Source organism: Schistocerca piceifrons, chromosome 8 (genome assembly GCF_021461385.2).
Source record: "Schistocerca piceifrons isolate TAMUIC-IGC-003096 chromosome 8, iqSchPice1.1, whole genome shotgun sequence".
Classification (NCBI taxonomy): Eukaryota; Metazoa; Arthropoda; class Insecta; order Orthoptera; family Acrididae; genus Schistocerca; species Schistocerca piceifrons.
This window is the reverse complement of record NC_060145.1, coordinates 61,736,195-61,762,117: the sequence shown is the minus strand read 5'-3', so window position 1 is coordinate 61,762,117 and position 25,923 is coordinate 61,736,195. Positions and strand designations below refer to the sequence as shown.

Here is a 25,923-nt window from a genome sequence, read left to right as displayed (position 1 = left end):
GGATCCTCTACTGACAGCCACAACAATGGGATGATAAGTTGTATAGAATATGATCCATCTGAACACTACTAGTCATCTTCAAGTGTGTCTTTAAGTTTAAAAAAGTGAGATCGTGGCTGTTCTGGACAAAGAACACAGTACATAGTATGGTGACAAAATTTTAGTGAAAGAGGTCGGAAGTTCAAATTTTTGTAAACTGTGAAGATGTACTATTAATTACGTGTAGAGAAGATATGGAAATAAATGTCAGGAGCAAGGTGGTGATGCTGGATACTGATATTTCTTTCTGTCTCATAATATGAGTAGTACTCCCAAAATTCCAATCATCTTCCCTTAGTTGGTTGCTCTCCACAAGACAACAGTCCACTCCACTGCAAGAGGTTCGGGATTTTCTTAGTTCTCTGTGCTCACAATGTTAGTCCCAGCCTGAATTTTTGCTGTCTGCCCCATTTTGTCTTTTTTATTGGTCATCATCATCCTCTAGAGTTTGCTTTACTTTTCTCCACTTTCCCAAGATACAATCTCGCTCACCATTCAATTTCATTGCTAATGTTCATCTCTCCAAAACAGCACACCATATATAGACTGTTCACAAGGTACGTATAAGTTCAAGGCAGAGCAGATTGTGTGTACGGCTTTAAAGATATGAATAAATGTCATGTGGCTGAGTCACATACCAGTTTGAAAGATCTCATTCCTCTGATTTTTGTTATTGATGGTTGTTACATACACAGCTGATGAATTCCACTTCAAAACAATGTCAACAGTAGATGAATTACCAGAGAGCTTACTGTAGATGTAGAAATCACAAGGAGTGGTGTCTCACTTAGTGGTATTCCTTGAAAGTTGCAATAGGAAACTACTGATTCGACTCAGGTCACACACAAATGCTTATGGGAAATAAAACTTCTTTTTTTACTGAGGTTTGAAGCTCCTCTTGATGTCTGCCATGTTTGCGATTTAAAATTGGGTTGTTTTGAAAATCAGCCTTATGCAAACACAATTTGTTTATTTTTATATTTACCCACACATGCTCCAACACCTATGTGTCATCTTCTGTGGGTCAAATTTTTATTTCTGTAAGGTACAATATGAAATTTATAATAATTTAAATGTTGCCAGCCTACGAATTACAATATGTGCAATTTGCTTTGTGTAGACGCTCACCTTAAAATTACATCGCTAAATGAACTGCATTACTATGCACACGATTTTTCAGGTGCATAATAAAGCAGTTCATTTAGCGATGTAATTTTAAGGTGAGCGTCTACGCAAAGCACATTGCACATATTGTAATTCTTAGGCCTAAAACAATTTAATTATTATAAATTTCATATTGTACTTAACAGAAATAAAAATTTGACCCACAGAAGATGACACACAGGTGTCAAAACATATCTGGATAAATATAAAAATAAACAAATTGTGTTTGCATGAGGCTGATTTTCAAAACAACCCAATTCGAAATAAAACTCATTCATTACTCCATCACTTCTGGCAAGAAACATTTTTCATTTTCCTGAAACAACAACTAAGCTCTTCTAGAAACTAATCAATGTGCAAAGTGTAACATGTGCTAAAGCACAGATATAACAAGAAGATATCTTACCTAGGGGTGCACTGCGAAACTGTTGCCTGCCCCACATTATTCTGGGTTCCATACTAGGAGCGTCTGGGTTGTACTCTGCAACATTCAACATGTGTATGCTTCAATACCACAAAATGTCCAATACTGTAAAATAAAATGTATATCTAACAGCAAAAAATAACATTAAAGATAGTATGGGAAAATCACCAGCCTTAATAGCTTTACTGCATTTCTTTGAACACATTTGGCAATAAATTACACCTGCAATTCATGAGATGACAACTAAAGGTGCTAAAAATAATTCAAGACTGCCTTAAAATCACCATCAGAAAGTGTTTTTAAATCAATAACAATTATAAAAAGGCCAATCACCTATTTTGTCATCTGTCTTATGACATTTGTGTGATGATTTAAAGGAGAAACTGCAGTGTAAAATTCCTCAGTAAAACAGTTTTGGGGAAAAAAGGATAGTATTTTGGCCTTCTCTCTTTTGTCCTCCATTCTGATGCCATTACGGTCGCAGTGTGTGTCGACAGATGGCTTCAGTCCAATGACTGATCTAATATAAGACCAAAATTTCAGGTTTTTCTATCAAGTTGCCAGGTAGAATTTTACTTTCAAATTCGTTAAACACTTCACACATGGCTCTCCTTACAATAACTGTGGCTTCATCCAGTTGCTTTCTTAGCAGTTACTAATATGGCTGTTAAACCATGGTGGGTCTTCCCATCCCTTATAATGCTGTTTGGAACATGCCTGTCTAATGTGTTTTGTACAGTGCTCTTGAACACAGTCCATCTATACTTAGTATTATGAGTGCTGGAGATGAAATTCATGTTGAATGCTCAAGTAATATGAAATCTGGTTCCTGTCACTCTTGCTCAGCAAGAACTATCTTCCTACCTTCTTTTCATTCTTATTCACAGCTGTGTTCAGTGTGCTGTAATTGCATTATGATCATCGATTCCCTATTCTGTGCTAACAGAGTCAGAAAGTTCACACTTATTGGGTACTGGAAGCTCTAGTATGTCATTTTGACATGGTAATTCTCTGATTAGCTCCTGAAGGTAACTTTTGGATAAGGCATTTTGAACAATTTCACGATTCCTATTCCATATTACATGTCTTAATAACTTGAATCTCCCAGTTTATAGCTGTTAAGCTGAAATCTTCACCTAATACGATAACATGACCAGGAAATCTACGCAAAATATTCTCAAAGTTTCCTCTCAAATGTTTTAGCACTACTGTTCCTGAGGCAGAGGGTCTATAACAAGCACCCAACAATTGTTTCACCCACCTTTAACTCTTATCTTGGTCCAAATTATTTAACATTGCAAATCTGTACTAACCTCACTAGATATTAGTGTATTTTTTACAGCCATATACACACCTAGACCACTGGTGTTCAACCTATTTTTGCAATATACAATACGCAATTTTGCATTCCTATCTGAATTAAGAACTTCACTGCTATAAACTTCTGGTTTCGAGCAGCTTTCTGTCCCTAGTACCATGCGAGCATTTGTAGCCGTTTACAAGTACATTAGTTCAGGAACCTTTCCATAGATACTTGTAAGTACTATAATACTATTTTCTTTCACTGATCTGCCATGATGTATGTTACTTTCTGGAATTATTGGGAACAGTATTCTTCCTTGTCTGCAGTCATAACATATCTTAAAATTCACATGTGAACACTTCTGCAGCCACTTCCTGCTTCTGGCACACATCTGATCTATTAAAGATGTTCCTAAAATTCTCCACCCAATAGCAGAGGCCGAGAAATCTGCATCCAGGATCATCTCAGAATTGGTTTAAGCCTTCCACTTGACTCCAAACCAGAATACTGTCACTGACTCAGGGAATGCAAAACACTACCTCTGCTTCCAACTTGCTTCTGATACTTCACCACAGCAGCCATATGCTTGCAGGAACCAGGATAGCCTACAAACTCAGGCGACAGGCATCATTTGTGCCAACATGTACCATGATTTACAGCCAGGTGCACCCAAGCAGAATCTCCTCCACATCTATGACATGACCCTTCCCTGAAAACAAACCGAGTTGGCACTGGCTTTCTTTCTAGATCTGTCCGCTATTTCCTTAAGGGGCTCTGTCACCCACATAACGTTGGAGCTCCCTATTCCAAGCAATCAAACCTTCTGGGCTTGTTTGAACCTTTCACAAAGCTCAGCCCCAGGCCTAACAGATATGGCATCCTGTGTTGGCTCAGACATACATGTAGATGTCCTTTCAGCAGTGGGCAATACCTCAAGGGGCAACCATGCTGCCAGTATCCGGTTTTGCCTCCCACCCTGATTTTCACAACCCTGCTGCTGTTCGTCATTTGTTGTCAGGTGAGTGTTGACCAGAATGGAGGATCTCGGCAACACTATAGACTCCTGTAGTGTCAAAGCATTCATCTCAGCTGCCCCTACACCACTGCAGGCAAGGGCAGCAGCCTGGAGCCTGTGTACTGTAGCCAATACAGTTTCCAGCAGTTCACAGAAAGTGGCGAATACCCACTGCGTCCATACTACAGGCACAGTCCCCACCCATCTTTAATCAGTTTTTGCTTTCATTACAAGTAATACATCACCAACCAAAGTAGTTACTGGTTGCAAGTTAAGTTCTGCTGCTACACTACTACTTGTTTTTACTATACTCCGAAGTCAGTTCTCACACTGCGAGTGCACTAAAATGTATGCAATAACTTGCAATAAGTTAGTATGCACTAGCCAACATAGTAAGATACAGATACAATTCACTTCCTCACAGGTCCACATAAAATAAAAACTAAACTCAAGCCTGTATGCATATAACAACTACTCTTGTTGGCACATCCGCAGGGTGCTACAACTGTGGCTAATTGTGCTTCGCATGACACACAACAATTATTATATTCCTCAAGCCTCTCTGAGTCACCACCCAGTACAGAACCCACAAAACCTATACCTTTGTCTCTCTTGGTACTCCAGGACGTGTCCCAATAACTGATCCTTTCTTTTAGTCAAGTTGTACCATAAATTTCCTTCAGCCCCACTTGCATTCAGTACCTCTTCATTATAAAATATGCAAACCACCCATCTAATCTTAAACCACCTCCTCTAGCAACAAATTTTCACACCTTGTATTCTCTTCCTGTCTGTACTGTTCATTGTTCAATTTTGTAATTACTTTTCTGCAATTCCACTCATCAATCATTAAATTATTATTCTCTTGTGTCATATGCATTTTCTCTCACCCTTCAGTCTCTCTTTTTCAGGAATTTCCCTTATTTCTTCTAGCATCACACCCATCCTTCATGTGTAACTTGCATAAGAGGAATGTTCAAGCATTCTCACCACCACCATTACATGTCAACCCTCCCACTCTTTCACACTGCACAGGCCTCGCACTCATAGTGGTCATGTTGAGGCATCTGAAGAAAGGTGATAACTTTGGCACAACGGCAGAACAGTGTTCAGTCAAAGTTTAATGTCCTGTCACAGTCAAGAGTACTGACTGGAGAGAAAGAAACATGCTACGACCTGTCGGAGAAACTCTGTCAGACATCAGCCCAAAAATATTAACAGAAGCAGCAGAAATCGGAATGAGGACAAACAAACAAGCGTTTCCAATGGCAACTAGTACATCAATGACAGTATAAGATCCTCAGCAGAGAGACATCTACTTTGGAACTATTTGTCTCTAGTTACGCATTTCATCTTTCAGGTAAGCTGTTGTTCGTCATTTCCAGTAACTGCTAAATGTCAACTGCCTCTGTGTGACCACTGTCAGGACAGTTCCCCATTGTTGCAGCACTTTTCCCTTTGACTGATGACCTGTGACTGTCTGGCCACCAGTAGAGGTGAAAGCTTGCGAGTAACTGTTTTCTGGGTTGGAAGGGGTGCGTAGGCAGCTCAAGCAATTCTCTGTCTTCCCAGACACTGGGGGAAGGGGCGAGGGGAGGGTGACTGATGACAACAGTTACCCAACTTGGGAAGCATCGCATGGCACTTGATTTGTGGCACACAACCAAAGACTGGTTGGAGTTCTCTGGCGCAGAGCTGAATGGAGTGCCCAAACTGCAGATTATGGACATTTCTATGTGTCTGTTGATTAGCTGACATGTGATGTAGAGTGGAGGTTACATACATAGTGTGATGTTTACCACAAACGAGAAATAGCCACACAGGTAAGTCTGAAATGGTCATCGATGCTTCTGGCTAGGTGAAACTCCAAGCTCATCACAGGAAAAAAAAATCATTATCTGATAAACACAACGTTAAAAATGATATATCAAATCAAGATAGTAAACTGAAATTGTTCAGAGGCATTCAGACAATCATTTTTGCCATGCTCCATACGTGAATGGAACAGAAAGAAGCCCTAATAACTGGTACAATGGAATGTACGCTCCACCATGTACTTCACAGTGGTTTGCAGGGTATAGATGCAGACGTAGATGTGGACTGTAAAAATGGTTCCTTGCTAGTCCCATAACTTATTTCTCTTAAAGCAAGAAGTTGTCCTAACATAATACAATGGAAAGAGAGTCTGTTGTGAGCTAAGTAGAAAAACATGGAAATTACAACACAGTGTGGAATCTACATGGGGAAACATTAGTCAAATATTCCAATACTTTGACCCGTCTCCATCTTCTGACAATATGACCATAGTGTCTTTTAAATCTCTGTAGACATTACAGGCAGTAGGAAAAAACAATCTGGCAAAGAATCCAACCTATCATCAAATGGCTGCCTCGAGCAACTAGAACAACAATCCACCTGAGAGTGAAACATTTTAGACTTCCCAGCTAGAAGACCTGATCTATTAGCGAATGTCATAAAATGCTCAGGGATTAGTGAGAAGCATTATATTACAGCAACGAGTGTCAGCGAATGCAAGAAGTTGGTCAAGAAAGCAATGAGAGTATTTGTTTTTATTGAAATAATGGACAAACATTAACATTTAGTTTAAATGCAATAAAAATAGAAGAACTGTGGATAAAGCTCAAATACATCATTAAATAAATCCGAGGAAAAATTTTCACAAAATAAGTTGGTAAAAAAGATGGTGAAGGCCCCTTCAGGGTAATGCTAACACTTTTGAAATGTTGCAAAACTGGATTGATAGACAATCACAACAAAATAAACTATGGGGAAACATTAGCGAACACTTGCTGGCAACTCGTGTGGCCGTAAAAAGGGGTACTGTAATGATATTTATCAAGACTACAGCATGTCCTGCCTCAAAAGCACATTACACTACATGGTACATAATGTTATTGATGTACACTGCTGGGTGCACGAGTGAGAAATCACGATGATTAAGAGATTTTCTCATGTGGGTGCTGCATGCTGAAAGCTGGAATTCATTGACACATACAACTAACAGTCACATCTGGAAGGAGACATTGCCATCACTGTGCTTGTTTCCTGAATTAATTATCTGTATATGATATTATTTGCTGATACTGAAAGAAAAATGCTTCTTATTAAAAACTGAGTTAGTCTCTTTCTGCCTTCTGCCCCAATGACTTCATGTTATACAAAGCCATTCATTTCCAATTAATACAATATCACTGAAGAGAAATATAATAGTGTAATGATTATTGTGATTTAAAATGAAATAGCTTGGTGTTCTGAGACTATTTCAAAAGTATCCTTGGTATAAAAAGATTCATTTTGCTTCACTGTCAGCAAGAATATCCTGCATCACTAATTCACTGCAAATTTCATTAAGCCAATTAATTACGAAGAGCATATCTTTGAACTGAGGTTTGTTAACAGTTGAAGGCTCATGTTGAAAGGAAGATAGTCTGAAGTGGAATAATAGTTAAAGAGCAGTGAATATTAGTCTGATTCATCATTGATTTTCAAATACATAATGTTATTTAAAATATCCAATACTCAGGAGTGTCAGGGACATTAATACAAGTTTCACTCTTTAGCAATCTTACGTATTGAGCAATATCTGTTGAAACTACAGCAATGGAGATACAGTAACACAGTTACGATGAACTGCTGAGACTATCTGCATTTTGCCAAACAATACTAGTTGAAGAGTTTGTGCCTCTGATCCACAAAAGGAAAGATCTGTAGAATGCAGATGTCAGCACAGCTGTGTGTGCTTAATGGTGGGCACTGAGGAAATATCACTGCAGGTGGATTAATTACATGAGCAAGTAGAGGGGTGACGAATTTCCTGTATGTTCTGAATAAGACCAGTTGTTCCACTATGCATTGGCCCTAAAAGGATTTGTACAATCAGATTCTGGTAAAGGATCTATCAGAAAACCTTAGAAAGTTCTGGTCATATGTACAATAAATAGCGAACTCAAACCTTCCATCCAATCTCTTAAGGATCAATCTGATTTCAAAACTGACAACTGCAGACAAAGCAGAATAAATAAATTTCACACTAAAAAATGTATTCATGCATATGCCACTAGAAGAGCAGCCAAAACAGTCATTTGCTCCGAACAACTGAAGCATTGTGCATAGAATGGACAGAGGTAAGAGGCAACTTCAGGTGCAATAACTTCTGGGCACAGCAGAGGCAAGTTGGGTATGGGGAAAGTGTGACAAGTTCTGCCAACAAACAGGCTAACTGTTTTCTATATATGCATTCGACGTATTATTAAATATTTCTTAGTGACATGATTGATTCCACAGGAATACGATTTGCAAGAGTGCATTTAGATACTGCTTCAGCAAGGCCCCACCTCCTAATGTGTCCCTGTTTAATTGGGAGAAAAGTGCTTTTGTTTCAACCAGTGTCAGAGGCACTGGCGTGGACATAATAAAACTTGAGAAAACATAGGCTGCCAGTGCTCTACCAACTGAGCAGCTTCCAAAGGAAACTATTTGCAAAACAGCACCATGTACCACATTCAACACTGCACATAAAACATTAAAAAATATCTGAAAATGAAATGACAGGTGTTTGTAAATGATTAATGGATGACTGTGTGAAGCAGACAGTTGCAGTCTGCTGTGCATTATTTGCAAAATTTCCAAATACTGTGTCTCACCCAAGTGTGTTATTTTTTGACAGAGTTTTCTGGTTTAAGGAAAAACTTCATTACATGCAAGAATCGAGAAGTTACCTACATCACATTACGCTATGGAGCAGAATGTCGTTACTACAGACCGGATTGTATGCATTTCAACATTGCATATGCATTTGCATAGATGGCTCATTTTCACCAGTTAGTGCATATTTTAACTAAAACTAGCGACGATGCATATTTCTGCTCTGTTTACAATATTTTAACAATTAGGCAAGCAGTCTCTAGCTTGGTCTAGTTTTGATGTCTCTCAGACTGACCACGACCTAGAACTGCGTGCAATCGCTAACTGAGAGGCCACTGCCCAGCGAAATCATTACAGAAGAGGAACAGGAACAGGCACAGGCAGACAAGAGTCAATGCCCCTGCGCCCACACCCCCGGTTAATAGCCCTCTGATGTCATACCTTACGCATTGTCAACAATTAAATTAAACCTCGCAAGCTTTCACTCACATGTCCATTGTTTGTTTAGCTTTCGATTTACTTGAACACTGTTGAATGTGTTTACGACATGTAGTGTGTAAAGTGTTGTGTGCCATGCCGCCCGAAAAAGGAACATTGTTTCGTGGATAGCTGACCATCCTGGAACATTTACATGTGACGGGAACTGTTTTATATTGTCGAGTTCGTGAGAAAAATGTTTCGTGCAAAATAAAATTTCAAATAGACCAGCATGTCAAGACAAGTCTTCATATCGCAGGAAGGGCTATGACAGCAGCTTCTGACAGTAAGTTGCAGTAGCAGGGATTTGTCTAAAGGTAACCAAAAAATCTGTTTAACATGGATCTATGTCAGGTATTCATTGCAAACAATATTCCTCTTCACAAACTTGTAAACCCTATTCTCAAAGGTTTCCTGTGCAAATATTGCTTAAATCAAAATATACCAGATGAATCAACATTGCGAAAAAATTACATACTGACAATTTACATAAATGTTCTGGAAGAAATACACAATAAACTCAAGGACAGCATTATCTGGATTTCAGCTCGTAACGGCCATAAGCGTATGTAGTTTCACATTGCAAATTTAATTGTTCATGCTTTGAAAAAGAGCCTTCTTTTTCCTATTTAGCAACCTGCAAAGAACTTGAAAAAGTAAATCGTTCTATGATTGCCAGATTTGTGAATGAGGGTATTAGAAAAATATTTCCAGAATCTTCTGCAGATGAAAGGGTGTTTGTGTATATTTCAGATGCTGCTCCTTATATGATCAAAGCCCCCTAAATGTTTTATCCCAATTTGATTCATATAACATGCTTTGCTCATGGTGTATATTGCCTTCCTGAAGAAGTACGTTCCATGTTTCTGAATGTAAATAAAAAGATTTCATCCACAAAGAAAGTGTTTCTAAGGGCTCCTGATCACATCAAGACCTGCAAAGAAAAACTAACAAATGAGCTTTTACCTCCCGAACCAGTGGTAACTCGTTGCGGTACGTGGGTCGAAGCTGCGTTGTTTTACAATGAAAAGTTCAAGGCCATTAGAGGGGTAGTAAACTTCGATAGTGCAGAGGTTTTGGCAGTTTGCCAGTGCAAGGAAGCTTTTAATGATTCCAGTATAAAAAAAAGACACTGCTGTGATTAGTATTCATTTTTACCATACCTGCAAGTACTAAAAAGCTTGATATTTGAGGTTTGGCATTGAAGGAATCTATTCAGTTAATGAATAAAATTATTCTAGTGAACTCCTGATTGCTGGAAGTATTCCCAAGAAAACTTAAAGAAAAGTTTTAAAACATTTTAAACAATAACCCAGGTGTTGAACCCTTGTGCCAAATTGATAGTTTTAGTGATGGTATGGATGAACTTTTACCAGAAACAGTAAGTGCCAATGTAGCACCCAAATTCAAATATTGCCCAGTTACCTCAGTTGATGTAGAACAATCCTTTTCTGCTTTTAAAATGTTTTCAGTGATCGAAGACACAATCTTACTACCGAACATTTGGAACAGTACTTGGTCGTTTATGTCGACAATAGTAGAAAAATGTAAAATAAATTGTAAATGATGCTTTGGTCGAATAGTATTAATTAAAAGATAATGCTGTTCAAAAAAATTCATCATTGTATGTTGTTTTTTAAATAAAATTTTATGGAGTTTTTGAGCGTGTTCCTCTTCGTGCGATATATATGTCGAAGTTGGTCCTGTACATATCGACTGTTTCGCTACACTACGACTCACATCACATCCGCTTGTTACCGACAACAATAGCAAGGAAGGAACAATTCCTGAAACATGTTATGCGTCCCCATTTTGCAAATTTTTACAAAATAATCTCAGAAATGCCCCCTTCCTAATGTCTACCAGAAAGTATTCAGAAAATGATGCCAGCATTCTAAATGTACCTATTTTTCGTGTGGCCAGCAATCTTCCTCGTAACTGATATGGACAGGTTCGACTTCAAGATATAATTCACACAATAACCACCACGGTTTTTATTATTTGTTCTTGCATATTTCGACACTTTGTCATGCATGTTTAAGCATTTTTCATGCATACTTGCATGCATATTTTAAGTTTCTTATGATTCATGTAATCTGGTCGTTAGTCATTACAATACCTGTTTGAATCTTTTTTAAGGTAATGGGAATAGAAATTCTTACTGGGGCGCAGTGCAAACACAGTTAATACGTCAGCTCGAGGACTATGAAATAGTGGATCAACAGCAGTTACTGCAGGAGGGAACTCCAGTGCACTTTGCTATTCAGAGGCACCCGATGAAAAATTCGAGATCGACATATCCAGCTCGGTTCAGTGACACTTGTAGCACCTTCAAAATAGCCACCATCGAGACTTGACCTTCACATACCAGACAACTCAATATGATGGACGATCTAGTACATGGCTAAATGTCACTACATGTCTGATGACTTGTGCAAAAGTGTTGAGGAAGACTTTCAAAAAGTGACTCCCAAGATACTTGGTGAGAAGTCAAGCCTATCTCAGTCATGTAGATGGAGCTGTCCTCACAACAGATCCTTCGATCTAGTAATTCTCTTGGCTTCAATCTCGACCAGCCCCTCACCTTCGTCAACCTCCACTCCAGCTCTGACACTAACTTCATTCGTCTTGCACTCAAAGCCTCTTCTCTGCTGGGTCTCTCTTCTTTTGTTCTCCCTCCCCCTTCCAACTTAAACTTCCACATCATTGTGCACTGCATAAAACCTCCCATGCGTGCAGCTAGAGCAAGCTCATCAGTGCCACGATCATATTGTGCCTCTCCCCTGAGCCAGCAGACACCTTTCCCCAATCCTACGTCCCCACTCCCCACCTCCTTTCTCCCCTCGCTCACTCGAGCTGCATTGTTGGCATGGCACAATATACTCAGCAGGGGCAGTGCAGCCACGGAGGTGTTAGCTCTGAAGAAAGATACATCCAAAATTTTAGCTACATTAGCAGTGTTTCTATGAAAACTGTTACTTTCTCTTCTTCCATTAGTTGTATTCAAGCAGGTGTAGCAGAGCAAGTTGCAATCAGCCACTTGTTTTTACACTATGTGATCAAAAATATCTGGACCCCTGGCTGAAAATGACTTACAAATTCATGGCACCTTCCATCGGTAATGCAGGAATTCAATACAGTGTTGGCCCACCCTTAGCCTTGATGACAGCTTCCACTCTCGTAGGCATACATCCAATCAGGTGCTGGAAGGTTCCTTGGGGAATGGCAACTCATTCTTCACGGAATACTGCACTGAGGAGAGGTATCAATGTCGGTCGGTGAGGCCTGGCATGAAGTCGGCATTCCAAAACATCCCAAAGGTGTTCTATAGGATGCAGGTCAGACTCTGTGCAGGCCAGTCCATTACGGGTATGTTATTGTAATGTAACCACTCTGCCACAGGGCGTGCATTATGAACAGGTGCTCGATCTTGTTGAAAGATGCAATCACCATCCCTTAATTGCTCTTCAACAGTAGGAAGCAAGAAGGTGCTTAAAACATCGATGTAGGTCTGTGCTGTGATAGTGCCATGCAAAACAACAATGGGTGCAAGCCCGCCTGCCCCCCCCCCCCCCCCCCACACACCACCATGAAAAACACGACCACAACATAACACCACCGCCTCTGAATTTTACTGTTGGCACTACACACGCCGGCAGATGATGTTCGCGGGCATTCGCCATGCCCGCAACCGGCCATCGGATCATCACACTGTGTACCATGATTCATCACTCCACACAACATTCTTCCACTGTTCAATCGTCGAGCAAGGTGTCGTTTGGCATTTACCGGCATGATGTGTGGCTTATGAGCAGCCGCTCAACCATGAAATCCAAGTTTCCTCACCTCCTGCAACTGTCATAGTACTTGCAGTGGATCCTGACGCAGTTTGGAATTCCTGTGTGACGCTCTGGATTCTATTCCTGACAGTAACTTACTTTTTTTTTTTTTTTCTTTTTCTTTTTTTTTTTTTTATCTCGCTTTGTGAATGACACACATTTGACAAACCCACTAATTCACTATTTTATTACTCAACCAGAGAATTTTAATTTAATTGTTCACAACATAATCCCATGATTCTTCTTTTCCTTCGGCACTAGAGTCCCTTATGCGTAGTTTCCTCTATACATATCCATACTCTGCTTTTTTCTTCCATCCTCTGATCTCCGTCCTGGTACAGTCAGCCAACACACAGTCCAGCTATCTAGCTCTTGGTCAGCCCTTCCTTCTTTTCTTTATTTGTTTTTCTGTGCCAATGAACTCGACGACAATTCAGGTGTTGTTACTCTATATTTTGCCTCGGAGGTTTACCTAAGTCGTAGTGTCAGACAACGGCCCTCAGTTCACATCAAATGAATTTCAAACATTCTGTGAACGCAATGGTATAGAGCATCTAACAAGTGCACTGTTCCATCCACAGTCAAATGGCGAAGCGAAACGTTTTGTCAGAACCGTCAAGCAGCAATTGGCCTAACTTCGCTCTGCACACACCAGGGATCAAGCATTGCAACTGTTTCTCGCCTCCTATCGTTCACGAGATGGATCACTGCTGGTGGAACAGTTTCACGGCTGCCACCACTGCACACTGCTCCACCCTCCTCAGCATACAGCACCGAAGAAGAGCGCAAGTATCCCTTTGCACCACATGATATTGTCTTTTACAGGATTTTTAGCAGCAGCAGACGGTGGGCATGAGGCGTGATCATCCGTCGACTTGGCGCTTGCACGTATTGTATTTCAGTCACAGACGACTTGCAGTGCCGAAATCAAAATCAGCTGTGCCTCTATCATGTGCACGATGATCTTTCAGTGTCTCTTTGCCCAGATTCATGGGTCCCAAGAACAGCGCAACCACAGCAGCTGCCAGAAGGTGTCACCACGACACTGTGGGACAACCCCATGGAGACGGAGCCTCCTCTTGTCCTTCCAATGAAGCTGGCCCCTCCCACACTGCAGCAGTCACCGCCTCCTCCATTGGTTCATGGCATCAGGAAGTGGATGCGTACCCTTCACGTCATTTTCCAGGGGATGTTTCTGCTCTGCCTCTGTCATGTGCACGATGATCTTTCAGTGTCTCTTTGCCCAGATTCATGGGTCCCAAGGACAGCGCAACCACAGCAGCCGCCAGAGGGTGTCACCACGACACTGTGGGACAACCCACTGGAGACGGAGCCTTTGCCGCCTCTGCCTCCTCTTGTCCTTCCGATGGAAGTGGCCCCTCCCACACTGCAGCAGTCACCGCCTCCTCCATTGGTTCATGGCATCAGGAAGTGGATGCGTACCCTTCAGGTCATTTTCCAGGGGATGTTTCCGCTCTGCCTCTGTCATGTGCACGATGATCTTTCAGTGTCTCTTTGCCCAGATTCATGGGTCCCAAGGACAGCGCAACCACAGCAGCCGCCAGAGGGTGTCACCACGACACTGTGGGACAACCCACTGGAGACGGAGCCTTTGCCGCCTCTGCCTCCTCTTGTCCTTCCGATGGAAGTGGCCCCTCCCACACTGCAGCAGTCACCGCCTCCTCCATTGGTTCATGGCATCAGGAAGTGGATGCGTACCCTTCAGGTCATTTTCCAGGGGATGTTTCCGCTCTGCCTCTGTTATGTGCACGATGATCTTTCAGTGTCTCTTTCCCCAGATTCATGGGTCCCAAGGACAGCGCAACCACATCAGCCGCCAGAGGGTTTCACCACGACACTGTGGGAAAACCCATTGGAGACGGAGCCTTTGCCGCCGGTCCATCACTTGGGGGAGGGGGGAATCTTCCAGTGTAACAACAAGCACCGGCATGGAGCTGAAGAACTCAAGAGCAGAAGGCTGTGAGTTGACGACAGCCAACAGTATGCTGACTAGGACCGCACCACAACAGGCGTGGCCTCTATCCAAAGAGAATATAAGCGCTGCTCCCACCAGCCTCGGGTGGACTTTAGACACACACTAGTGGAGGCACTAGCAGACCCGGACTAGAAACCACACACTAGAAGAGAAACGCTAGAACAGCCATTATTAGTGATCCATAGGAACTAGTGTGAATTAATTGTATGGACATTGTACATGGTGAAGGACATCGATTATCTGCATGTCGCCAATTGCTTGGACCCAAAGTTAAGTATTGTCAATCTGCTTTATTGTAATTAAAACCATTAATGTGATTTGCTGGAATTATTGTATAGCTATCCATAGAGAAGCAACATCCTTTAGGCACCCTGTAAGAGACTATGGGGAGGACACCACAGGTACCTCCAGGTCATGTGGTATTCTTCTAGCCTTAGAATTGGTCATTACATGTATTTGGTCTTGATTTCGTTTACACTAAGTCCAATTTTTGCTCTTCTATTTCCATTATTTTGTACATTTCTTTAAAGGTGTCTACATCTCTTGCCACAGTTGCAAAATCATCTGTATATGTACATATCCAACAGGATTTCATCATTACTGTTCTTCTCGTTTGGTTTTTGTATCAGATTATGCAATGCTGAGTTAAACTGGACTGCTCAGAGACTATCACCCTGTTTCACTCCATCTGTAATTGTTGACCAACCTTCTTAGCTTGTCACAGATGACCAATTCTTAAGTGTTTTATACAATGCTGACCAGTTAATACTGCCAAAATCTTATTAAAAATCAACAAACAGGAAGTGTAGATTTACGTTATATTCACAAAATTTTTTCCATTCTCTGTCTACTTACAAAGAACTAGTTCGAAGTGCCTCTATTTGACTGAAAACCACAATAGTATAATTGCTTGTGCTTAAGTCCCAATTGGTTTACACAGTAGTAATTTTTATGAGTAAATGACTATAGGCTTAGAAAAAACATGTGGACATATAATTTGGTGTGAGCTAAAAAGTAACTCTGAACGTAGCAACATATCTCATCTGAAAAACCTTAGGTTCCTCCTCTACATGAGCATCTTTCTTTTTCCAAAAACTTCATATTTCAAAAGTTAGTCACAATTACAATTTTTGTCATCTAGAATATTCCATTTTTAACTAGTGCTTATTTCCAAAACTAACCCACTTTGTCTTGCAGCCCTATTTTGTCTGACTTCGAAAATGCCCTCTCATATTAGGGAAACATAATACTTCGAGCCCGAAAATTACATAAATTAGTCAACTTTGGCAGGAACTGGGAATGCCCGCAGGAGTAAACACTGAATTCATGATGTTTGCATAAAACTGTTGATATGTAACTGCAGCCAAAAGGAATAAGGCAAACACTATGGGAATTGTTCTGAAAATGATTTTTTAATTATCTTTTAAGACAAACCAATGCTTATTTTAAAACACTCAAATGTGTGATCTGTGGCACCCACAAGATATGCATTTGGAGTACAACTGAACAGGAAATATTGAAGTATGTTTTACACTTTAAAGCTACTGTCTTAAATTGTGCTGTATAGGAGTCTATCAATTAACTCAATAACAGGATGCAGAATAAATATTGAGTAAAATTTTTAACTGTGGAAGTGCATTAGCCAACATGTGAAATTAAAAAAAGACCTCCTACAACTGATCCACAAATACTGGAATGTCGAAATATGTCCACTACAATGGTGTGCAGGTAATAAGGTGGCAGAGCAAAGCATTCTGTGCAGACAAAGAGGGTCAATGTTCGCGACATCGCCAGTTTGTGCTTTCCCTTCTGTAAGCACTATGCAGGCAGCTAAATGAGCTGCTAGTGGTCGTACATGCCTAGCAATATTTGTTATTCATAAGAGCTTACATAAGAGGATCTAGGCATGATCTGTGTGTAATAACACTGAAATATGTCCGAGAGGAAATATAAAAGAAGTACTATGTGTTACTCTATGGTGACATTATCAATTCTGCTCTAGTTTGTGATAACCATGGGATAATGTCTGATTTTCTGATATGGGTAGTAGGGACTTTTGTCGAGTTGCACTGAGTGGACACTGGCGTTGTCCACCACAATAACTGAATTTGGGAAAATGTATGGCAATAATTGTTTCGAAAACCATTGTTTACATACACTGTGCAATCATCTCACTGTGGTAGTTTATTTATTTATTTATTGTTCCGTGGGACCAGATTAAGGAGAAGTCTCCATGGTCATGGAATGAGTCAATACATGAAATTATAACACGATTGTAGAAACAGATAAAATGAAATATAAGAAACATATTCAGGCGACACGTCATTAGTTTAAATAAAGAAAATCAAGAATGTAACACTGGAATTTGCTTAATTTTTTAGCTCTTCCAGGAGCTCCTCGACAGAATAGAAGGAGTGAGCCATGAGGAAACTCTTCAGTTTAGACTTAAAAGTGTTTGGGCTACTGCTAAGATTTTTGAGTTCTTGTGGTAGCTTACTGAAAATGGATGCAGCAGAATAGTGCACTCCTTTCTGCACAAGAGTCAAGGAAGTGCATTCCACATGCAGATTTGATTTCTGCCTAGTATTAACTGAGTGAAAGATGCTAACTCTTGGGAATAAGCTAATATTGCTAACAGCAAACGACATTAAAGAAAATATATACTGTGAGGGCAATGTCAGAATTCCCAGACTATTGAATAGGGGTCGACAAGAGGTTCTCGAACTTACACCACACATATCTCGAACAGCCTGTTTTTGAGCCAAAAATACCCTTTTTGAATCAGAATAATTACCCCAAAAAACAATACCATATGACATAAGTGTATGAAAATATGTGAAGTAGACTATTTTTCGTGTTGAAATGTCACTTATTTCAGATACTGTTCTAATGGTAAATAAAGCGGCATTTAGTTTCTGAACAAGATCCTGAACATGGGCTTTCCACAACAGCTTACTTTCTATCTGTACGCCTAGGAACTTGAACTGTTCCGTCTCGCTTATAACATGCCCATTCTGTCTGATTAAAATATCAGTTCTTGTTGAATTGTGAGTTAGAAACTGTAAAAACTGAGTCTTACTGTGATTTAGCATCAAATTATTTTCCACAAGCCACGAACTTATTTCATGAACTACATTATTTGATAATGTTTCAATATTACACACAAGATCCTTCACTACCAAGCTGGTGTCATCGGCAAACAGAAATATTTTTGAATCACCTGTAATACTAGAAGGCATATCATTTATATAAATAAGAAACAGCAGTGGCCCCAGCACCGATCCTTGGGGAACGCCCCATTTAACAGTACCCCATTGGGACTGAACATCATTACCACTCTCAATATTGCGGAGAATTACCATCTGATTTCTGTTCTTAAAGTAAGAGGCGAACCAATTGTAAGCTACTCCCCTTACTCCATAATGTTCCAACTTCTGCAGTAATATTTTGTGGTCAACACAGTCAAAAGCCTTTGTTAAATCAAAGAAAACACATAATGTTCCAAACCTTTTATTTAATCCGTCCAAAACCTCACAGAGAAAAGAGACTATAGTATTTTCAGTTGTTAAGCCATTTCTAAAACCAAACTGTACATTTGACAGCAAATTATGTGAATTTAAATGCTGCAGTAACCTTGTATATACAACCATCTTGATAACTTTAGCAAACACCAATGGCATAGAAATAGGTCTATAATTATCAACATTATCCCTGTCTCCCTTTTTATAAAGTGGCTTCACTACAGAGTACGTTAATCGGCCAGGAAACCGACCACTCCTAAAGGAAAAGTTACAGGGTGGCTTAGTACTGGGCTAACATACATGGAACAATACTTCAGTATTCTGCTAGATACCCTGTCATATCCATGAGAGTTCTTGGTCTTTAGTGATTTAATTATTAACTCAATCTCCCTCTTGTCAGTATTTTTCTACGAGCGCTATACGATTCCCTGTTGGGACTAGGTTTCTATTTCGTTCACCTGCTATATTCAGAAAGTGATTATTAAATACTGTACATATATGCGACTTATCAGTAACACGGACATTCCCACTACGCACTGATTCTATATCCTCGACCTGTCTCTGCAGACCAGCCACTTCCTTTACGACTGACCATATGGTTTTAATTTTATCCTGAGACATAGCTATTCTATCTGCATACCACATACTTTTTGCCTTCCTAATAACTTTTTTAAGCACCTTACAATACTGTTTGTAATGGGCTACTGCATTTAGATTGTGACTGTTTCTAACGTTTTGATATAATTGCCACTTTGTTCTACAAGACATTCTTATACCTTTAGTCAGCCACCCAGGCTGCCTGTTTGTGCTAGTACCCTGTTTTCAATGTTCCAACGGAAAGCAACTTTCAAAGAGCACGAGAAAAGTCTTGAGGAAAGCATTATATTTATCGTCTACTGTATCAGCACTATAAACATCTTGCCACTCTTGTTCCTTGATAAGGTTTACAAAAGTCTCTACAGCAACTGGATCAGCTTTCCTTAAAAGTTGGTAACTATATTTAACCTGTGTTGCAGCACAAAAATCTTTTAGACTTAAAATTTGTGCATCATGACCTGAAAGGCCATTCACCATTTTGCTAACAGAATGCTCTTCTAGTAATGACGAATGAACAAAAATATTGTCTATGGTTGTTCTACTGTTCCCTTGCACTCTCGTTGGAAAGAATACGGTTTGCATAAGATTATATGAATTAAGGAGGTCTACCAGCATCCTTTTCCTTGCACAATCACTTATACAATTTATATTGAAGTCACCACATATAACTAACTTTTTGTATTTCCTATAAAGTGAACCAAGAACCTCCTCCAGCTTTAGCAAAAATGTTGTGAAATCAGAGTCTGGGGATCTATAAATAACAACAGTAAGAAGTTTAGCTCCACTAAATTTAACCACACCTGCACAACATTCAAACACCTTTTCAGTACAGTACTTTGAAACATCAATTGACTCAAATGGGATACCGTTTTTCACATACATGGCTACTCCCCCACACCGCAAAGAGCTCCTAGAAAAGCTACCAGCCAACCTGTATCCTGGTACAGGAAGCCTCTGAATTATCTCCTTATTTAAGAAGTGTTCAGATATACCAATAATTTCAGAGTCAACATCTATACGTAGTTCACTAACTTTATCTCTAATGCCTTGTATGTTCTGATGAAATATACCAATTCCCTCATTAATCGGATACCTAAGCTTTGTCGAAAGTGGTTTCTTTGTTAGAGAGACTTCCCTTAAGCAGGAATATCTGTCAGCTGACTTCAATCTAAAAAAGGTACAGCTCTAACACCCACAACTACCGGAATTTTCCCATGAGTGATCCCACCACCCCCACCTATGCTGCCACCTATAAGCTTTGCCAACCTCCCCTTTCCACACCTGTTGAGGTGCAGGCCATGTCTAGTAAAACCCGTCCTGCTGATAGACTCCACCGACATCACTGAAATGTGACTCATGCCTTCTGTCATTAGCGCACCCCCAAGTCTCATGTTATTACGCCTGATGGCTGTATTAAGATGAGGCCGATCGTGACGCTGAAACAGTTCCGTGAAATGCACATTCGTGTTGCCAGTGTTTCCAGGTCACCATCTATGTCATACTCCCCATCCCTATCAATACTATTACCAGCCCCACCCACAATCACTACCTGATCCTCTTTTGTAAAATCCCTACATAACCCCCCTATGTAAAAGTCACCTGAGCCAATCCTGCATTAGGCTTCACAATGCTGGCGACCTGGTACTCACTCCCCAAAACTTCCTGCAACTGCTGGCCTACACCTCTACCATGAGAACTACCTAACAGCAGAACCTTCTTCTTTCTCTTAGACTTTGCAACTGTCCTAGCCACCGTAACTGCTGAGGTCTGCTGCATACTTCCTACATCTACAGCTACTAGAGATTCCTCTCCACTAGACTCTGACAGTTGGTCAAATCTATTACAAATACCAATAGTAAAACTATCTGAAAATCTCCTTCTCCTAGCAGATCTCTTGCCAACAGCCAGCTCCCATTCCCCAACCCCCTTCTCCCTCCTCATCCTATCTAGCTCCTCCTGTGCGTTTTTCAGCTGCACCTGAAGAGCACAGATCTTACGCTCCTGCTCCTCTATCAACTTACTCTTGCTACATAACCTGCAGTTCCAGGAGAGGATCTCACCAGAATGCCCACTGGCTTCCCCACTGCATTCCCCCCAGTGAAAATACTTCGAACAAGTCTCACACCGCAATCCACTACTCACGAACCTACGGCAAAGCCCACACTTCTCACTCATGGTAAAATTTTACAGTTATTGAAACAAGAAAACAACTTTATCCAAGTTCCGCTACAACAATAAGAAGATGTTAGAAACTGACTACAATAATCACAAACTTGCTCCACAAGGAAAGTAACTACTATTATTGACAGTATTAATCAACAACAAATGAGAATATAACAAATACTAACACAGAAAGAAAATCAAACGTCTAATGACAGTAACGAAACTGAAAGCAGTTCGCAAAAATTTCTTCTGAAGTTATTTCACCGGAAAACACCAAGAACACCGGTTGAAGACTACTAAAGTTCCTAAATAAACTACTATACACAAACAATTAATTAGTACTTAGCTTTCGATGGCGCCGCTACAGCTGCAACTGGTCAGTGCGGAATGTAAACACGGGTGAGAGGTTAAGTTGCTCGATACGAAACACTCACAAATATCAGGTCACAACACAAGAAAGGCAGAGGTGAATGAAGAAACCACTAATAAGTCACTTATATAGTAAATATTATCACAAAAAGCGTTAAAATATATATCTGCAACCTAAAAATAGATGAAAACTTAGAGAGCAATCTCACACGCAGTCACGCGCGTATGACATCACACCAAAGAATCATAGAACTCTTTGACTTTGAATCCTTAAATAAAAGTTTACTTTCAGGAATAAACCCCATGTCTGCTGACCCTGTTGTACAATAATAAGGCAACTACCTTTACCTACTGGAACTTTAAAATAAAAAGCCCACCACTCATTTTCCCTGTGTAGCTTTGGTCCACATAAATTTCGTCGATATAATAGATGTGATACGTCCCACTGTCTCAAAACCTCCTGCAGTCTTCTTAAAGAAACAGTCCTTACAGCCATAAATCACTTCTCTCTGTAAGGAATGTTCTACCATTGTACTGTTAATGTGTCAGGATTGGCCATGAGGGGAAAGCAGTAGGCACCCGTTGAGGTGAAAAATCACACATATTTTAAATGCCGTAAAAAGGAAAGGCAGGCCTAGAGAAGCCGTCGAAACTGAATGCGCTGCTGCCCAAGAGACCAGGACAGGAGAATTTTTGGTTGGGTCGGAAGCTGCCAGCAGAAGAGAACGGACGGTGCGTCCACTCCCAGTGGTTGGCCATGGTCCCACCACCACTTGACCAGCTCCAAGCCTCCCTATGAGTTGGCAAAATCGAAGACACGTAGTTCGGTAGCATTAGTCAGCAACACATGAATTTAGCTGCTGAGTTTCAAAGTGGTTATGTCTGGTTCTGGGCAACATGACTGAGACGCTGCAACTAGATGCCAGGCAGAAGGCACTGACAAACATCAAGTGAAAAATAAAAATCAAATTTTTATACTAATAAATCCGTCCAGTAATGGCCCCCACTGTACAGTACATCTTATGATATCAAAAGTCTGTCTCCATTAATATTCTTAGCAATGTCATAGAAAGAAGGATCCTTTACTGTATGATTACATAGCGGAACAAACACTGGTAGTAGTTACTTCTGTAAAATATCTGGGAGTATGCGTGCGGAACGATTTGAAGTGGAATGATCATATAAAATTAATTGTTGGTAAGGCGGGTACCAGGTTGAGATTAATTGGGAGAGTCCTTAGAAAATGTAGTCCATCAACAAAGGAGGTTGCTTACAAAACTGCTCATCAGTGTGGGATCCGTAGCAGATCGGGTTGACGGAAGAGATAGAGAAGATCCAAAGAAGAGCGGCGCGTTTCGTCACAGGGTTATTTGGTAACCGTGATAGCGTTACGGAGGTGTTTAGCAAACTCAAGTGGCAGACTCTGCAAGAGAGGCGCTCTGCATCGCAGTGTAGCTTGCTCGCCAGGTTTCGAGAGGGTGCGTTTCTGGATGAGGTATCGAATATATTGCTTCCCCCTACTTATACCTCCCGAGGAGATCACGAATGTAAAATTAGAGAGATTCGAGCGCGCACGGAGGCTTTCAGACAGTCGTTCTTCCCGCAAACCATATGCGACTGGAACAGAAAAGGGAGGTAATGACAGTGGCACGTAAAGTGCCCTCCGCCACACACCGTTGGGTGGCTTGCGGAGTATAAATGTAGATGTAGATGAATGTTTATTAATTGTCATTAGAATCCAAGTTCTCTTTCATCTGCGAAACTAAACCATCTACAGTTGAGTATTCGCCCATCAAATATAAAACACTATTAGAGAAAAAGTCCAGATCGCCTATTTCTTTCTTATGATCGCATCACTTCCCTGGTGACATAAAAGATGCTCACCCTCTGGCTTTGACAGGTGTGTTCACTCTGCTAGAGATATACTGCACAGTTCTCAGTCACACACCACATACTTCAGCCATTCCCGCCTGGCTGTTGGCAAGGTTGGGGCGAACGCCACATGGCAACAAGTCATCAGTTTCAGACTCTCATCTGAAGAAGTTATACACTTGGAACACCAAAGCTCTTGCTTGTTTGTGTAACACTTGGCACTTTTCTGATCCATCAGCCATAACAAACACTTTGCAAATAATATACTCATAAACACACACCCTGGAGAAGAAATCACCACTACATGTTCAAAGTACACTCAGCAATGCATGATACGGACTGAAATGGCAGAGTGATGCTATTGGCTGGAGCGTCATGTCGTAAACTCTCTCTTGGTACTGTACATCATCCCACTGTCTGCCTTCTTACCAGCACCCTGCTACAGTAACAGAACATCTCTTGTTACCACTGTAGTTGTACAGCTACAGCTGTCCAGACTCTTTGAGAGTGAAACATCTATACACTGAAATTATTTCTTAACCGTCTTTAATATTCCCAGGATGTTTCAGCTCCATATACAATCATATTCCTTCTCTGCGCACGACAAAAGTTCGAGGTTAAGGTTACTGTCCTATTTTTCTCCTTCACAAAGCATCCAAGTAATTCTCCCTTTCTAGCTCCAAAACAAAACACAGTGTAGTCACAAAATTCACATGGCTAAATTGCACAAGGTAAATTCTACAAATCACTATGCAGCAAACACCATTTACAGTGCAATTTCACAACATTAACACAAAACCAATAACAGAATGTGGCTCACTCGACTCACCCATGTGCGTAGGTCGCACTGCGGTGGGAGGCCGTAGGTTGTGAGATGGTGGAGGATGCGTCTCCAGTGTGGTGACGGGTGCAGGTGCGACATGCTCCGGCGCAGCAGGCGTAGTGCCCGTGGGTGGGAGTGTGTGTGTCCCAGCTCCGGGCCCAAACGCCAGGACTCTCGACAATGCCACATCTTCCAGAACCACTGGATCATTACCGTGGTCATAAGGGCACAGATCCCCACGCATACAGTACCCTTTTTCTGGAAGTATACAAGGCACAGAAATATAATACCACTGTCACTGGGCAAAAGTAGACAATAATATCTTTTACCTAAACTATTAAATTTGAAGAAGAACTGGCTGAATGCAAGTCAGAAGCAGAGATGCTGTTAAGATAACTATTTTCTACTTGTTGCTATTGGCATTACATTAAAATGCAGATCCTGAAGGCTTGTATCATAGAGTCATTATTTATGTTTGTAATTTTAAGCTTATGGTTTTTAAAATTTTAGGAAATGGTAACAACAAAAGAAAAGTGCTAAATAAATCTGGCAGGGTAAAATTTTAAAAAAAGAATTGAAGGAGGGGGAAGGAGAACAAGAAAGAAGGTCAAATGTTTTGCAAAATAATGTTTAAAAGTAAGAAGTAAAATAGATTAGAGAAACATTTGATGTGCCTGTGAATGATGCTCCAAATCGTGTACAGCAAATGAGATAACTATTGAGAATACAATGTTTAAAACATATAGCCCCCCATAGTTCAGTGGCAGTTTATGAATGCTGAAAGTGTTCTGGGTAACCATTACACAGGGTGATATATCCCAGTATAGCTCTACGACTTTTGTAGGCTCTTACGTACTACTCCTAGATGAATCTCTATTTTTTTATAATTTTTATTGGAGATGATAAGTAATATGGTTGGTTTTATAAGAATTTTCTATGAGAGGTTTGGGTAATTTAATCCACAGTATTGGTTTGATGTGAATATGGTGCAGCACATATCCAGTGATTGCTGAAAGTATTATGAGCAGGGCTAGAAAAGGCTGATTTCTAGAAGCAATATATCTGATTAGATGAAATGTATGTAATAAATATTTACAATGTTATGGAAAGGATAAATTGCTATTCACCATAAAGAATACACATTGAGTTGCACACAGGACTAATGGGTGCATTGCCAGATAGTGGCTCACAAAGAGGGTGTGGGGACATGAATTGGGAGGAGGCGATAAGTCAAAGGTGGGCAGAATCTGTTGCGTGTTGGGTGTGAGGACAGTACGTTACCATAAGCTGAGGCTGGGATAATTTTGGGAGCAGAGAATGCATCACAAGGATAATTCCCATCTGCGCAGTTCAGAAAAATCTGGTGGTGTAAGGGAGGACCCAGATGGCCCGGGTTGTGAAGCAACCACTGAAATTAAGCGTGTTATGTTCAGCTGCATGTTGTGCCACAGGGTGGTCCACTTTCCTCTTGGCCACAGTTTCGCAGTGGCCATTCATTCTACTTGGCAGCTGGTTGGCAGTCTCCATAAATCCAGCAAGATCTCCAGTCTCTCCTGAAATTTTTAAGCCCATCGGAGAACCTCTCTCTCTCTCTCTCTCTCTCTCTCTCTCTCTCTCTCTCTCTCTCTCTCTCTCTCTCCCTCCCTCCCTCCCCAC

The 25,923-nt window shown here is 40.7% G+C and overlaps 1 protein-coding gene across 6 annotated transcripts in view; it reads right to left on the bottom strand.

The window, feature by feature from the left end:
* The window catches only part of LOC124711622 (zinc finger protein swm), a 258,270-nt gene that overhangs the window by 141,360 nt on the left and 90,987 nt on the right, over positions 1-25,923 (bottom strand). For all 6 annotated transcript variants that reach the window (XM_047241789.1, XM_047241792.1, XM_047241793.1 and 3 more), the window contains exons 7-8: positions 24,274-24,525; positions 1,610-1,684 (exon numbers count right to left, since the gene is read on the bottom strand). In XM_047241789.1, coding sequence (XP_047097745.1) covers positions 1,610-1,684; positions 24,274-24,525 — 327 coding nt within the window. The remainder of the gene's footprint in view (positions 1-1,609; positions 1,685-24,273; positions 24,526-25,923) is intronic.